The sequence below is a fragment of the Salvelinus alpinus genome, chromosome 21, assembly GCF_045679555.1.
Source record: "Salvelinus alpinus chromosome 21, SLU_Salpinus.1, whole genome shotgun sequence".
NCBI lineage: Eukaryota > Metazoa > Chordata > Actinopteri > Salmoniformes > Salmonidae > Salvelinus > Salvelinus alpinus.
The window spans coordinates 34,733,712-34,748,643 of NC_092106.1; the positions used below are offsets into that span (position 1 = coordinate 34,733,712).

At 45.0% G+C, this 14,932-nt stretch overlaps 1 protein-coding gene across 1 annotated transcript; it reads left to right on the plus strand.

Annotated features, from left to right (window-relative positions):
• The first annotated feature begins 4,436 nt into the window (after positions 1-4,436).
• On the plus strand, positions 4,437-5,454 carry LOC139548279 (low choriolytic enzyme-like). Its single transcript, XM_071357856.1, has one exon. The coding sequence runs from the start codon at positions 4,527-4,529 to the stop codon at positions 5,310-5,312; it is 786 nt and encodes a 261-aa protein (XP_071213957.1). The 5' UTR covers positions 4,437-4,526; the 3' UTR covers positions 5,313-5,454.
• The last annotated feature ends 9,478 nt before the right edge of the window (positions 5,455-14,932 follow it).

A 14,932-nucleotide genomic window follows, 5' to 3' on the forward strand; every position in this document is an offset into this window, starting at 1 on the left:
GACCTACCACCAAACAGCCTACCTGACCTACCACCAAACAGCCTACCTGACCTACCACCAAACAGCCTACCTGACCTACCACCAAACAGCCTACCTGACCTACCACCAAACAGCCTACCTGACCTACCACCAAACAGCCTACCTGACCGCGCTGAGATGTTCGCATGGTCCTAATGCACACCGATGCTGTCTTTTGTATCACAGCGCATTGATAAAGCTGGGGGCGAAATAAAGGCAATTTCAGAATGTGGAGGTGTCATGTCCCCCGTTCCCAGTGATTGTTGCGCCCTGCAAAGGATGATGTTTTCATTACGGCTATGCATCCACAGCACAAATCCTTTGAGCACCTAACCTAATGAAATAGCAAGCGCTATAGTACTGTACAATACTTTATGTGTCTTTCTGCGCTCTGTTGAGAGAAATGTTCAGCTCTTAAGCTGTTAGTTCATGCAGTTACACTTGATTCAATATCAGCTCACCTGCTGGCAGAGGCTGTTATATCAGTTCATTCCCATCAACATTTGAAACATTTGAAAATCATTGCGTAACCCCCCCATTTTTTGGGGGACATGCCCTCCCATCACCATCTGTGTTAGCTTTTCAGAACAAGATAGTTGTGCTCACACTCCATAGATCCAACTTAAACAAACTTACACAGCTTAGCAACAAATCAATACACTCCTCGATCAATACACAGACAGGCAAACTGTTTTTCTTGGGCCTGTAAACTTGTTCTTGGGGGACAAAGAAAATCCATTGTCTCTTTTCTATTTTATAACCACTTAATTACATTTCTTGAAATATCCTTGATGCCATTTTCCCCTCCTGTTGTCCAGGGGTCACCGCCCGCCTGCTGTCCTCCAGGCCGAGTTGTCTGTGAAGGTTAAATTGTCTGGCTGTTATCACTGAATTGTTACACTGGTCCTATCTCTGGTCCCATCTGTAATCTAAAGAAACCACTAGAGGGCAGTAGTCTAACTGGTGTATCTCAGTGTAACAGTAAACCATAGTGGTGTAGTGTTTGGGAATGACCTACATGATGTTACCAGTATGTATGCATAGTTACAGAGACATAACTACATCCCCTGAGACAGAATCCACCTCCATTCACTTTGTTCTACATTCTAACCCAATACTAATAATAAGGTGCAACTGACATAATTTGGTATAATGATGGACTAGTTTTTCATCAACAAGAGGACAAGGTACAGGCATGGTAACAAATCCACTGTGTGTCAGATGATAATCACTCCCATGTCCTTGCACGCTGCATTATGATAACATGTTGCTCATTAGAAGAGCCTAGTGTGTGCTTGGGGCACACATGTACCAGCATGAACATATGCAGGGCTCCTCCTGTCCTGTTCTTCCCCTGGCTGGTTGACGTGCATGGGTACGTGTGGTGTGAGTGGCAGTGGGCTCTGGTGCTACCAGATGAGCTCTACCCGACAGCTGGATGCAGGCTGGTCAATCCTCCTGGGTTTACCTGTCAGCCTGCGTTTCCTTCCACTGTCTAAAGCACTGCTGGCAGCTTTTCTGTCCCTCTCCTCTACTCCCCTCCTGTCACTCACCCTCTTCTTTCCCCTTTCTCTTTTTCCTTCCTCTTTCCCCCTTCTCTTTCTCCCTCCTTTTTCCCCGTTCTCTTTCTCCTCTCCAGCACAGGGCTCTGAGCTCCGATATCCTCCATGTCCTCTCCTCTCCTTCCTGCTTGTCCTTTGTCTCTTTTCCTCATCCCTATCCTTTCCTCTCTCCTCTCGATGAGGATGCTCTACTCCAACCCAGAGCTGGCTGTCACATTTATAGTATTTTCAAATCCCTGTACACAGTCAAACCCGTGGCTCTAAACAATTTCCTGTCTCTAACCACTCCCCCTTCTCAAAGCACTGGACTTGTCCCATGCTACTGTTCATGAATCATGAATAATCAACACATTGGTTAACATCATTTGTGCATAATAAACAAGAAATCATCTGATAGTTCATCTATATTTTATAGTAAGTTCTCCATTGAAAATGACTACTTTATCAGCAATAATAATTGGCATAAAAAGGGGGGCTTAAAATTTTTTTTTTTTCCACCGTATTGTTCTTTTCATAGATTTTGACACAAAATGACTACTCAAATGTCCGAAATGTGTAAATTTGTTTTCATTTCATTTTCTTACCTGACCCTGTGTCACACTAGTCTGTCCACCCTAGTTTGATTCATTACTGTTGTGCAGAGGTGGTATGTGAACAAATCAAATCACATTTTATTGGTCACATACACATACACGTTAGCAGATGTTAATGCGAGTGTATCAAAATGCTTGTGCTTCTAGTTCCGACCATGCAGCAATATCTAACAAGTAATCTAACAATTTCACAACAACTACCTTTTACACACAAGTGTAAAGGAATTAATAAGAATATGTACATAAAAATATATAGATGAGCGATGGCCGAACGGCATAGGTAAGATGCAGTAGATGGTATAGAGTACAGTATATACATATGAGATGAGTAATGTAGGGTATGTTAACATTATATAAAGTCGCATTGTTTAAAGTGACTAGTGATACATTTATTACATCCTATTTTTAATTATTAAAGTGGCTAGAGATTTGAGTCAGTATGTTGGCAGCAGCCACTCAATGTTAGTGATGGCTGTTTAACAGTCTGATGGCCTTGAGATAGAAGCTGTTTTTCAGTCTCTCTGTCCCAGCTTTGATGCATCTGTACTGACCTCACCTTCTGGATGATAGCAGGGTGAACAGGCAGTGGCTCGGGTGGTTGTTGTCCTTGATTATGTTTTTGGACTTCCTGTGACATCGGGTGGTGTAGGTGTCCTGGAGAGCAGGTAGTTTGCCCCCGTTGATGCATTGTGCAGACCTCACTACCCTCTGGAGAGCCTTGCGGTTGTGGGCTGAGCAGTTGCCATACCAGGCGGTGATACAGCCCGACAGGATGCTCTTGATTGTGCATCTGTAAAAGTTTGAGTGTTTTTGGTGACAAGCCAAATTTCTTCAGCCTCCTGAGGTTGAATAGGCGCTGTTACGCCTTCTTCACCACGCTGTCTGTGTGGGTGTACCATTTCAGTTTGTCCGTGATGTGTACTCTGAGGAACTTAAAACTTTCCACCTTCTCCACTACTGTCCCGTCGATGGGGATGGGGGGGTGGGCATCCCCTCTGCTGTTTCCTGAAGTCCACGATCATCTCATTTGTTTTGTTGATGTTGAGTGTGAGGTTAGTTTCCTGACACCACACTCCGAGGGCCCTCACCTCCTCCCTGTAGGCCGTCTCGTCATTGTTGGTAATCAAGCCTACCACTGTAGTGTCGTCTGCAAAATTGATGATTGAGTTAGAGGCATGCATGGCCACACAGTCATGGGTGAACACGGAGTACAGGAGAGGGCTGAGAACGCACCCTTGTGGGGCCCCAGTGTTGAGGGGGAGATCAGCGGATCAGCGGGGGGAGATGTTTCCTACCCTCACCACCTGGGGGCGTGCCATCAGAAAGTCCAGGACCCAGTTGCACAGGGCGGGGTCGAGACCCAGGGTACAGCGTACGGTCCTGTCGTCAATCAGCACGATACACTATAGGCACCCAAGTTCAAATAACTGCATGGGAATTATTAATGATGCTAACATAACAAAATTAATCAGTCACACCATTTCATCAGTAGCCAAGTAATACAACTATTGATTTCTCCCTCTCATACTCTCCTGCAATATTTTTCTATACATGTACTCACACAAGCACACTAGTATTTACACACACAGAGCCTTCTAATCAGGGTGTGTGTTAAGTGACGGGTGGGAAATGGTGTGCTAATATGCTTGAAATCTCACTAAATGCGTAGCATTAGGAAAGTCAATACACAGTTTGCACCATAGCATCACTGAGGATTAAGTTTCTCTGTAGAGACAGTTTTTAGATTTTAAAGTGCTTGAGCTACACAAATGACTATTATTCTATACTGCCACCGAATTGGGCTCTAATGGTTGTTTTAAAACAACACAACTAAGTGAGATCCATCTCATTAAGCTTGTCACACCCAATGTAAACCAAACATGTGTTCCAAAGGAATGGATTCGATATAGTTTGTCCCTAACCACTGATCTATGGTCAGATACTATCTGATCCCCTTTATGGTTAATATTATGATCAGACAGTGAGGTAATCTGATCCCCTTTATGGTTAATATTATGATCGTAGGATGAGGTAATCTGATCCTGGATATGTGGTTGTAATAGAGATGACTTCTACCTCAAGAAATTGAAGTGTAATGTAATTTGACCCACACAGATGAATTGTTGAAACAGTGGGTTAGGTTGTGGAGTACTCCCTCTGGTTGTTTTTCCAAGACAGTGAGCATCATCCCCAACCCTTAATCCTACACAGTCACACCTATGGGACAGCTGTATATAAACTCAGCTCTGACAGAACACTGGCATCAAGCTTTGGTGAATGAGCCATTTTAGGATCCTCCACAGGTAAAGCCAAGGACCCATCCATCCAAAGTAACTCCATACTCTGACGAAAGATGGACCACAGACCCACTCTTAGCCTGCTTCTGCTGCTGCTGCTGGGCCTATCACAGGCCAGTGAAAATGAGGTCCATGTTGAGCCGGACCATGTGTCCATCACTTCAGCGATCCTGGAGTCCAACAACGGAACCAATGAGCTGCTGCTGGAAGGAGACATTCTGGCTCCTAGAACCAGGAACGCCATGAAGTGCTTCAGCAGCCAGTACAGCTGTCTCTGGAAGAAGTCATCCGACGGCTTGGTGTATGTGCCTTACATCCTCAGCGCTGTATATTCCAGCTTGGAGGTAGAGACGATTGAGACGGCCATGAAGTACTTCCATGGCAAGACCTGCATCCGCTTCATCCCACGTAAGAAACAGACTGCCTACCTGGACATTCAGAGCAGCGGTGGGTGTTTTGGTACCATGGGGACTGTTGGGGACAGGCAGACATTGTCTCTTGCACAGTTTGGCTGTGTTCAACATGGTATCATCCAGCATGAGCTGCTTCACTCCCTGGGCTTTCACCACGAGCACAACAGGAGTGACCGTGACCAGTATATCAAGATCAACTGGCAATACATCTATGACAACGCCGTCGAGAACTTCCAGAAGCAGGACACCAACAACCTGAACACTGCATACGACTACTCCTCTGTCATGCACTATGATAAAACCGCTTACACTAACAACTACGGAAAGGAAACCATCTCTCCCATCCCAGACCCATCTGTGGCCATCGGACAGAGACAGGGCATGTCCGACATTGATGTCCTGAGGGTCAACAAGCTCTACCAATGCTAAGAGGAAGAGCGCCATTGTTGAAAATGTGTGATGCTGGATATGCTGTCATATGCTGACGTATTTTATTGTTGGAAGTTTGTATGTTTGTGTGTATCCTTTTAATCACATTGGTAATAATAAAGCATGGTTATGGTAAATAAAAGTGCATGAGTTTGATATTTATTAATAGGATATTTATCCATCTGATTGGGTACTGTAATTATTAACTGCAGCTCTTGGGGGTTGGTGTTATTACGTAGAATTGTAACTGCAGAGTGTTCTCACAGCTAGTCCTGTTAAACTAGCCATCTTAAAATGATCCTCATGTTTTTCTGTCTTTAATAATGTGGGGGGTGTGATGTTCACCTGGAGAGATGAGCTGATGAGGGAGGAGAAGCTCCAATACTTCCATGAAAATGAACTGCATTAATAGGACAGTACAACATGGGCAAGACTTTTGAGATAATATTCTAGAAGAGGAACAGGAACCCAAGCAGAAGAAAATGTGAGGTGCTGGTAGTCAGTTCCGGTGAGCTCCTGCCCAAGTCGAGCACTAAATATGGGAGACTTTACAGGCGTCATGATGCTTACAGTCGTGTGGTTAACCAACGCCTACACCGCATGGCCACTGGCCATTTATGACGCTGATCACATTAGTTTAGAGGAAAATAATGTTTCTTGTTAATTTTAAGCAAATCTACTTTGAAACAAAACTATGCACCTCACACACATGGTAATGGACTTTAAAAAGACACCTGTACCATGTCGGATATAGAGTTGAAATGGATTCAATTTTGAGTTTGCATCCCAATATTAAACTTTATATACATCACAGAAGACTGAAATATAACAAAACCGTTTGAAATAGAAATACAGAATTTTCTGAATAATGTTTATTAATTATGAAATTATAAAAAATATGAATAATATTCCACCCATGAGATCACTAGAGCGCAGTTTGGTCATTTGACTACAGGAAAGGGCTACGGCAAATATGATGTTGCTGAGATGATTACTGAACTATGATGTTGCTGAGATGATTACTGAAATATGATGTTGCTGAGATGATTACTGAACTATGATGTTGCTGAGATGATTACTGAACTATGATGTTGCTGAGATGATTACTGAAATATGATGTTGCTGAGATGATTACTGAAATATGATGTTGCTGAGATGATTACTGAACTATGATGTTGCTGAGATGATTACTGAACTATGATGTTGCTGAGATGATTACTGAAATATGATGTTGCTGAGATGATTACTGAACTATGATGTTGCTGAGATGATTACTGAAATATGATGTTGCTGAGATGATTACTGAACTATGATGTTGCTGAGATGATTACTGAACTATGATGTTGCTGAGATGATTACTGAAATATGATGTTGCTGAGATGATTACTGAAATATGATGTTGCTGAGATGATTACTGAACTATGATGTTGCTGAGATGATTACTGAACTATGATGTTGCTGAGATGATTACTGAACTATGATGTTGCTGAGATGATTACTGAAATATGATGTTGCTGAGATGATTTTGGAAAGGAAGGACACAGGGAGACATACAGCAGTTTGAAAATCCTATTTCAAAGCCCTGTCCTCTGTGTTATTTGTCCATGCTGGACCTAATGTAAAGTCCTTCTGGTGATGGCATTCTTACTGCAGTAATCCATTACCTCTGTGTCTAATTGAGTTTCCAGTATCTCAGCATTAAATAAGGCTTCATACAGCAAGTTCAATAATGGAATGGTACATCAGCCGGCATAGAGAGTCAGGCCACGTCTCTGCTCCCGGACAGTGATCTATAGGCGATGATGGGGAATTGATTAGCCAGTGTTTACTCTAACTCTAACCACATACCAGAAAGGGATGGGACACGGAGTGACTAACCTGTCATCAGAGATTCATTTCTGCAGAAGAAGAATCATCTTCCCCCCCTCTGAAAATGTATCATGCCCTTTCAAGACCAATAGAATTGGTCTGAAGGTTTTATCCCTCTGCAGGTTTTACAAAACAAAAATAAACATTTTATCCATGGAGCTGATTTTCTTGTTGATCAACCCTATATTTATTTACTTACTGTGTTTAGACTTTTGTATAGTTGTGTTCTAATCTTTCTGGAGCAGCTGTATGGCAGGGATTAGGCAATGATGGAGACTGCTATACCGTTGGTGATTGGATGATGTCAAATTCGTTTTGAAATAAACAACCCAATCCACCAGGGGATAGGGAATACCCATGGACTGGGGCTACCAGAAGATTATCACTGTCCAACAGAAACAAATAGACGTCATGTGACGCCTAAATTCAAAGACTGAATGAATCAGTGGCTACTCTGACACAGCCAAACTAGAGCCGCTTTGTTTTTTGTTGAAATGATGATGGCTGGCCAGTGGCCACCAATATTTAAAAATGTTAGAAGAATGGTTTTACGGCTTTTCTGTGGATTCATGTGACCCCTCACAGTTAACACATGGGTGCCTACAGAAGCCCTAACAGCCTCTGTCAAAGCCCTGAGCTCCCTCAGTGGATGGCTACAAAGACCCCCCTCTCTTCACCATCCAGTATATTACAAAGACCCCCTCCCTTCACCATCCAGTACAGTACAAAGACCCCCCTCCCATCACCATCTAGTACAGTACACAGACCCCCCTCCCTTCACCACCCAGTACAGTACAAAGACCCCCTTCCCATCACCATCCAGTACAGTACAAAGACCTCCCTCCCTTCACCACCCAGTACAGTATCTCTCCACTGGCTGACCGAATACACTTCCTGATTAGTTAACGTTAGACTTTAATTACCACAGTTAATATATGGATTTCTGCATCCCTGATGCTCGATACCACGCAGAACATAAAATTGTTCATACAAAATTGATCCACACCAAATTCCCCCTCAGAATGAATCACGGCCCGATCGATCGAGCGCAATGTGCCACTGGTCCTTGGGTTTAAATGTGTATTTTATCAAAGACGTGAACTTTCTTCTCCCTTCACTGGTCATAGCACGGGAACGTAATGCATTAATGTGTCGTTGGATGTCGACCAACTGCAGATTATTATTGACCAGTGAAGACATGTTAACAACAACACTGTTCTGTGTCATTCACCTGCAGACGGACACACAGTAAAGAACAGCCTCTCCCTGGCCCTGCCTACCGGGAATGGGTGACAAACCATTAGTTACCTCCAACACATTAATTTTCAGCCCAGCGCCATCTCAGTAACTCCTGTGATAAATGCTCTCTGAGGCCAGCTTTATCGTGACTGGTGGTTTTTCCCACGAACACAACTTTTGTTATCGCCTCTCTCCTCTCTGCAGACCAAATCTCCCCCTTTGGTTTTTACTACTTTATCACAATAATATGTTTGCCAGAAGTCCGCAGGTTAATTTATTTAGCCTCCTTACATATTTATTTTTGTGAAAAAAATGATAATAATCTGGGGTGCTGAATACTTTACTAACAGTAGAACAGAAAACATTGTCTTAAATCAAGCAGCAAACTCCTGAGTTCCTCCCGACTTTCAGTAACCTTCAAGCTGGCTAACTGTCACCCCTGTCAGCGCCGGCTGAGAGGTGGAGGACACGTCATCCTGGTGAAATTTAAAATGGCTTCTGATGCCCCTTTTCTGAGAGCCTGCCACTCTCTCTCTCATCTCTAGGCAGATTTAACACCCCACACTACTCCTGTGAGCAATAGCCCCACCGTACCACATCAAGGGTGTATTTTCTGTGTGTGTGCGTGGGTCTTGTGTGTTGGAAGAGACCCAGGTTGCGAAGTGGAACATTCCAATCTAAATTCAATTTTTTTGCTAAACTGTCATTATTTCGCCACTATGGCCTATTTATTGCCTTACCTCCCTAATCTTACTACATTTGCACACACTGTATATAGACTTTTCTATTTTGTTATTGACTGAACGTTTGTTTATTCCATGTGTTGTTTGTGTCGCACTGCTTTGCTTTATCTTGACCAGGTCGCAGTTGTAAATGAGAATTTGTTCTCAACTGGCCTACCTGGTTAAATACAGGTGAAATAAATACAATTAAAATTAGAATTTGTGACCAATATTTTTTGTTGTTGATATGAAGAAAACAATGTTGGGGCCTTACTGCTATTAGCCCATACAAACGCATTGAATAGCAAATTCACTACATGGAACAACAGATAGTTCCCCCCAAAAAATCTAAAGGAAGTTTGTTCTGATGTTTCTGTCCTAGAAGACTGATTTTCAGGATGTCTCATGCTCTGTCACCTTTCATTGAGATGCAAAAATAACTGATATCTCTAGCATAAATACAATACTTTGAAAAAGTAGCTTATATTTTAATTGGATACATTGTTCTTCAGTGTGATTTGTAATTTGTAATTTATGCCCATCCTTGAGTGCTGTCACTAGGGATAATTATCAGCGTTATATTCTATCTATTCTGTTGTAACTGATGAGACATAGTCATATATTACATTATAACAAGGATTTTATTCAATGTCTACTTCCCTCCATCTGTCCCCCACAGAGTTAGGTGCAATACCTAGATGATGTGTTCCTGTTTCAGGCACTTCTTACACTACTCACCAGTATTTATCAGTGAGACTCTTAATATATGTCTCATCCTGGAGTGTAGGAAACAGACAGATGTTCACTCGGTATGCCCCCAAAATATGAGAAGGAATATGTGGGTGGAACACAGCAAAGGACTGCACACTTTCTCATTATTGAGTCACAGAGACTTTTTCTAGGACATTTCACTCCCCTACATGAAGGGTGCTCCTATTTTCTGGAAGAGAGCGAAGTAGATATTTCATTACGGAAACTGACATCAGTCTGAGCGCACTTCCTTTCATGCTGTTATTCACGGGCAGCTCCCTATTGTTTATTGGTTAGAAGGGAGTAAATTACATATTGACTGGCTTGTTATGTTCATTCAATTTGCAATGATCAAAAGTGTCAGGCCAGGCTATGGGTCGTGGTGGTGACTGACTGTAGCTGTGGGTCGTGGTGGTGACTGACTGTAGCTGTGGGTCGTGGTGGTGACTGACTGTAGCTGTGGGTCGTGGTGGTGACTGACTGTAGCTGTGGGTCGTGGTGGTGACTGACTGTAGCTGTGGGTCGTGGTGGTGACTGACTGTAGCTGTGGGTCGTGGTGGTGACTGACTGTAGCTGTGGGTCGTGGTGGTGACTGGCTGTAGCTGTGGGTCGTGGTGGTGACTGACTGTAGCTGTGGGTCGTGGTGGTGACTGACTGTAGCTGTGGGTCGTGGTGGTGACTGACTGTAGCTGTGGGTCGTGGTGGTGACTGACTGTAGCTGTGGGTCGTGGTGGTGACTGACTGTAGCTGTGGGTCGTGGTGGTGACTGACTGTAGCTGTGGGTCGTGGTGGTGACTGACTGTAGCTGTGGGTCGTGAGGGTGACTGACTGTAGCTGTGGGTCGTGGTGGTGACTGACTGTAGCTGTGGGTCGTGGTGGTGACTGACTGTAGCTGTGGGTCGTGGTGGTGACTGACTGTAGCTGTGGGTCGTGGTGGTGACTGACTGTAGCTGTGGGTCGTGGTGGTGACTGACTGTAGCTGTGGGTCGTGGTGGTGACTGACTGTAGCTGTGGGTCGTGGTGGTGACTGACTGTAGCTGTGGGTCGTGGTGGTGACTGACTGTAGCTGTGGGTCGTGGTGGTGACTGACTGTAGCTGTGGGTCGTGAGGGTGACTGACTGTAGCTGTGGGTCGTGGTGGTGACTGACTGTAGCTGTGGGTCGTGGTGGTGACTGACTGTAGCTGTGGGTCGTGGTGGTGACTGACTGTAGCTGTGGGTCGTGGTGGTGACTGACTGTAGCTGTGGGTCGTGGTGGTGACTGACTGTAGCTGTGGGTCGTGGTGGTGACTGACTGTAGCTGTGGGTCGTGGTGGTGACTGACTGTAGCTGTGGGTCGTGAGGGTGACTGACTGTAGCTGTGGGTCGTGGTGGTGACTGACTGTAGCCGTGGGTCGTGGTGGTGACTGACTGTAGCTGTGGGTCGTGGTGGTGACTGACTGTAGCTGTGGGTCGTGGTGGTGACTGACTGTAGCTGTGGGTCGTGGTGGTGACTGACTGTAGCTGTGGGTCGTGGTGGTGACTGACTGTAGCTGTGGGTCGTGGTGGTGACTGACTGTAGCTGTGGGTCGTGGTGGTGACTGACTGTAGCTGTGGGTCGTGGTGGTGACTGACTGTAGCTGTGGGTCGTGGTGGTGACTGACTGTAGCTGTGGGTCGTGGTGGTGACTGACTGTAGCTGTGGGTCGTGGTGGTGACTGACTGTAGCTGTGGGTCGTGGTGGTGACTGACTGTAGCTGTGGGTCGTGGTGGTGACTGACTGTAGCTGTGGGTCGTGGTGGTGACTGACTGTAGCTGTGGGTCGTGGTGGTGACTGACTGTAGCTGTGGGTCGTGGTGGTGACTGACTGTAGCTGTGGGTCGTGGTGGTGACTGACTGTAGCTGTGGGTCGTGGTGGTGACTGACTGTAGCTGTGGGTCGTAGGGGGTGACTGACTGTAGCTGTGGGTCGTTGTGGTGGCTGGCTGTAGCTGTGGGTCGTGAGGGTGACTGACTGTAGCTGTGGGTCGTGGTGGTGACTGACTGTAGCTGTGGGTCGTGGTGGTGACTGACTGTAGCTGTGGGTCGTGGTGGTGACTGACTGTAGCTGTGGGTCGTGGTGGTGACTGACTGTAGCTGTGGGTCTCGGTGGTGACTGACTGTAGCTGTGGGTCTCGGTGGTGACTGACTGTAGCTGTGGGTCGTGGTGGTGACTGACTGTAGCTGTGGGTCGTGGTGGTGACTGACTGTAGCTGTGGGTCGTGGTGGTGACTGACTGTAGCTGTGGGTCGTAGGGGGTGACTGACTGTAGCTGTGGGTCGTTGTGGTGGCTGGCTGTAGCTGTGGGTCGTGAGGGTGACTGACTGTAGCTGTGGGTCGTGGTGGTGACTGACTGTAGCTGTGGGTCGTGGTGGTGACTGACTGTAGCTGTGGGTCGTGGTGGTGACTGACTGTAGCTGTGGGTCGTGGTGGTGACTGACTGTAGCTGTGGGTCTCGGTGGTGACTGACTGTAGCTGTGGGTCGTGGTGGTGACTGACTGTAGCTGTGGGTCGTGGTGGTGACTGACTGTAGCTGTGGGTCGTGGTGGTGACTGACTGTATTGATGCAGCACTAGGGCTGGGAATTGCCAGGGACCTCACGATACTTAGACGCGATACGATGTATTGCAATTGTCACGATTCTATCAATTCTCACAATCCTATGTAAATGTTTTTTATTTTACCTGTATTTTACCAGGGAGTCATGCTGAGACCTAGGTCACTTTTACAGATGAGCCCTGACTTACATACATTTCAGAAAATACACAAATATCAATACAAAATGCAAGCAGAAAGAAAAACACGGTCATAAAAAACAAACACATGAATCAGTGACAAGGTATGATATGTAAGGTATGGTATAATAATGTATTGCAGTTCGATAATAATGTATTGCGGTTCGATTTGATTGTGGATTGTGTGTGTGTGCCATTCAAATGGTGAATGGGCAAGACAACATTTTTAGGTGTCTTTGAACGGGGTATGATAGTTGGTGCAAGACACCGGTTTGTGTCAAGAACTGCCACGCTACTGGGTTTTTCGTGCTCAACAGATTCCCGTGTGTATCAAGAATGGTCCACCACCCAAAGGATATCAAGACAACTTGACACAACTGTGGGAAGCATTGGAGTCAACATGGGCCAGCATCCCTATGCCCCTACGGATTGAGACTGTTCTGAGGGCAAAGGGGAGGGTGGGGGGGCGGAGGTGCAACTCAAACATTAGGAATGTATTCTTAATGTTTTGTACACAAATAATATTGCGATATGTAACCATCTTTTTTTCCCCCATCACTAAGCAGCACCAATAGAACCTGAGGGGCTCTTCTCTGCTCCATAGGTACTGAGTGTGTCAGGGAGATGAAATGATTGTAGGAGATAGATGTGGAGAGCTGTGAACTAACTGCCAGCCTTGCCATGCAGGGTTCCCAAGTGGCAAACACTCAGAGAGACTGTTGGGGAGAGAGGAAGTTCTGTTTCTGAGTGAATGCCTTCACATCACAACTTCTTTGCCTTGGTTTGTGTTTGTTCATGTTGGTTTACATGCTGGCATTTTTCCACATTACATTTTGTCCATTTTTCCTATCTTCCCCTCTCTTTAGGCCTCAGCCTGGTGTAATTAATAACCAATGGTCCCCCTGGCCTATACAGTAGTTATACCATATTCTCCCAGTAAACAAGCCCCGGGAGGAAGGGACGTATGCAGCATATTGATGGATTAGCCAACAGTGCATTAGTTTGAGAACATATTCAAATGACTGTGAGTGAACAACAGCCTGAAACCAAACAGAGGTAATGATATATATCTGGCGGTACATTGACTTCAGATAGGCCCCATTCCTAGACATACATGGTTAACATTTGCCATTTCCTTCTGCTAGATCACATTTATCATTAAAAGCGTTATTTTTTGGGAGGGGATAAAATGAGATTTTTGTAAACAATAATAAATTATAATCAAGACATGGGTGGAATAAATCATGAATATAAATTAAACAAGGTTTTCATCACTATTGATGTTTATTACTTTGAACTGATCATATTGGAAGGACATATTTTACATAAAGTATTTTATGGAAATGATAAATGAGCCCCATTGAACACAAATGAAGGCTGGTCTACACACAACATGAGGGAGAGAGTTTTACTGTGTGTGTGTTGCAAATGTATTTATTGCACTTGATGCATGTGTACTGTGTCTTCCTGTCCTTCTTGGGTCCACACACATTGCAGCACTTCTTGTTGCTACCGGCTGCAGTCTAGAATGATGAAAACACTTAGTGGTTCTTCCTTTAAAAGTTGCGTCGTACAGCAGCACAGCTTGTGGGCTGCCTCAGAATTCTATGGCACGTTATTTAAGTGTCAGCCATTGTTGCCATTAATGCTAGTTAGTACAAGTTTGACCACCAGAGGGCATCTTTGAGAAGCATTTGACTGTTTTTAATATTGGCCGTACTAGAGAATTTCAAACCTTTTTTGTAAGAGTAGTATATGGGATTGATTTTAAGAACTTTTATTAGTATTATGGTGTTTCTATTCCAAGAAATGAAAACCTTAGTGTTTCCTTTAGGAAAATATGGCGATGTTCCTCGTGACTGGTCGGGAGTAGGCTACTAAGTGACTGGTCGGGAGTAGGCTACTAAGTGACTGGTCGGGAGTAGGCTACTAAGTGACTGGTCGGGAGTAGGCTACTAAGTGACTGGTCGGGAGTAGGCTACTAAGTGACTGGTCGGGAGTAGGCTACTAAGTGACTGGTCGGGAGTAGGCTACTAAGTGACTGGTCGGGAGTAGGCTACTAAGTGACTGGTCGGGAGTAGGCTACTAAGTGAATGGTCGGGAGTAGGCTACTAAGTGACTGGTCGGGAGTAGGCTACTAAGTGACTGGTCGGGAGTAGGCTACTAAGTGACTGGTGGGGAGTAGGCTACTAAGTGACTGGTCGGGAGTAGGCTACTAAGTGACTGAGTGAAGAGCAAAATATTCCTAACATTTCCACACCCTAGTTGTAGGCTAACCAATACCCAAATGG

Excerpts from the sequence above, each read along its gene's own strand:
- LOC139548279 (XM_071357856.1), top strand. The coding sequence starts at position 4,527 with ATGGACCACAGACCCACTCTTAGCCTGCTTCTGCTGCTGCTGCTGGGC.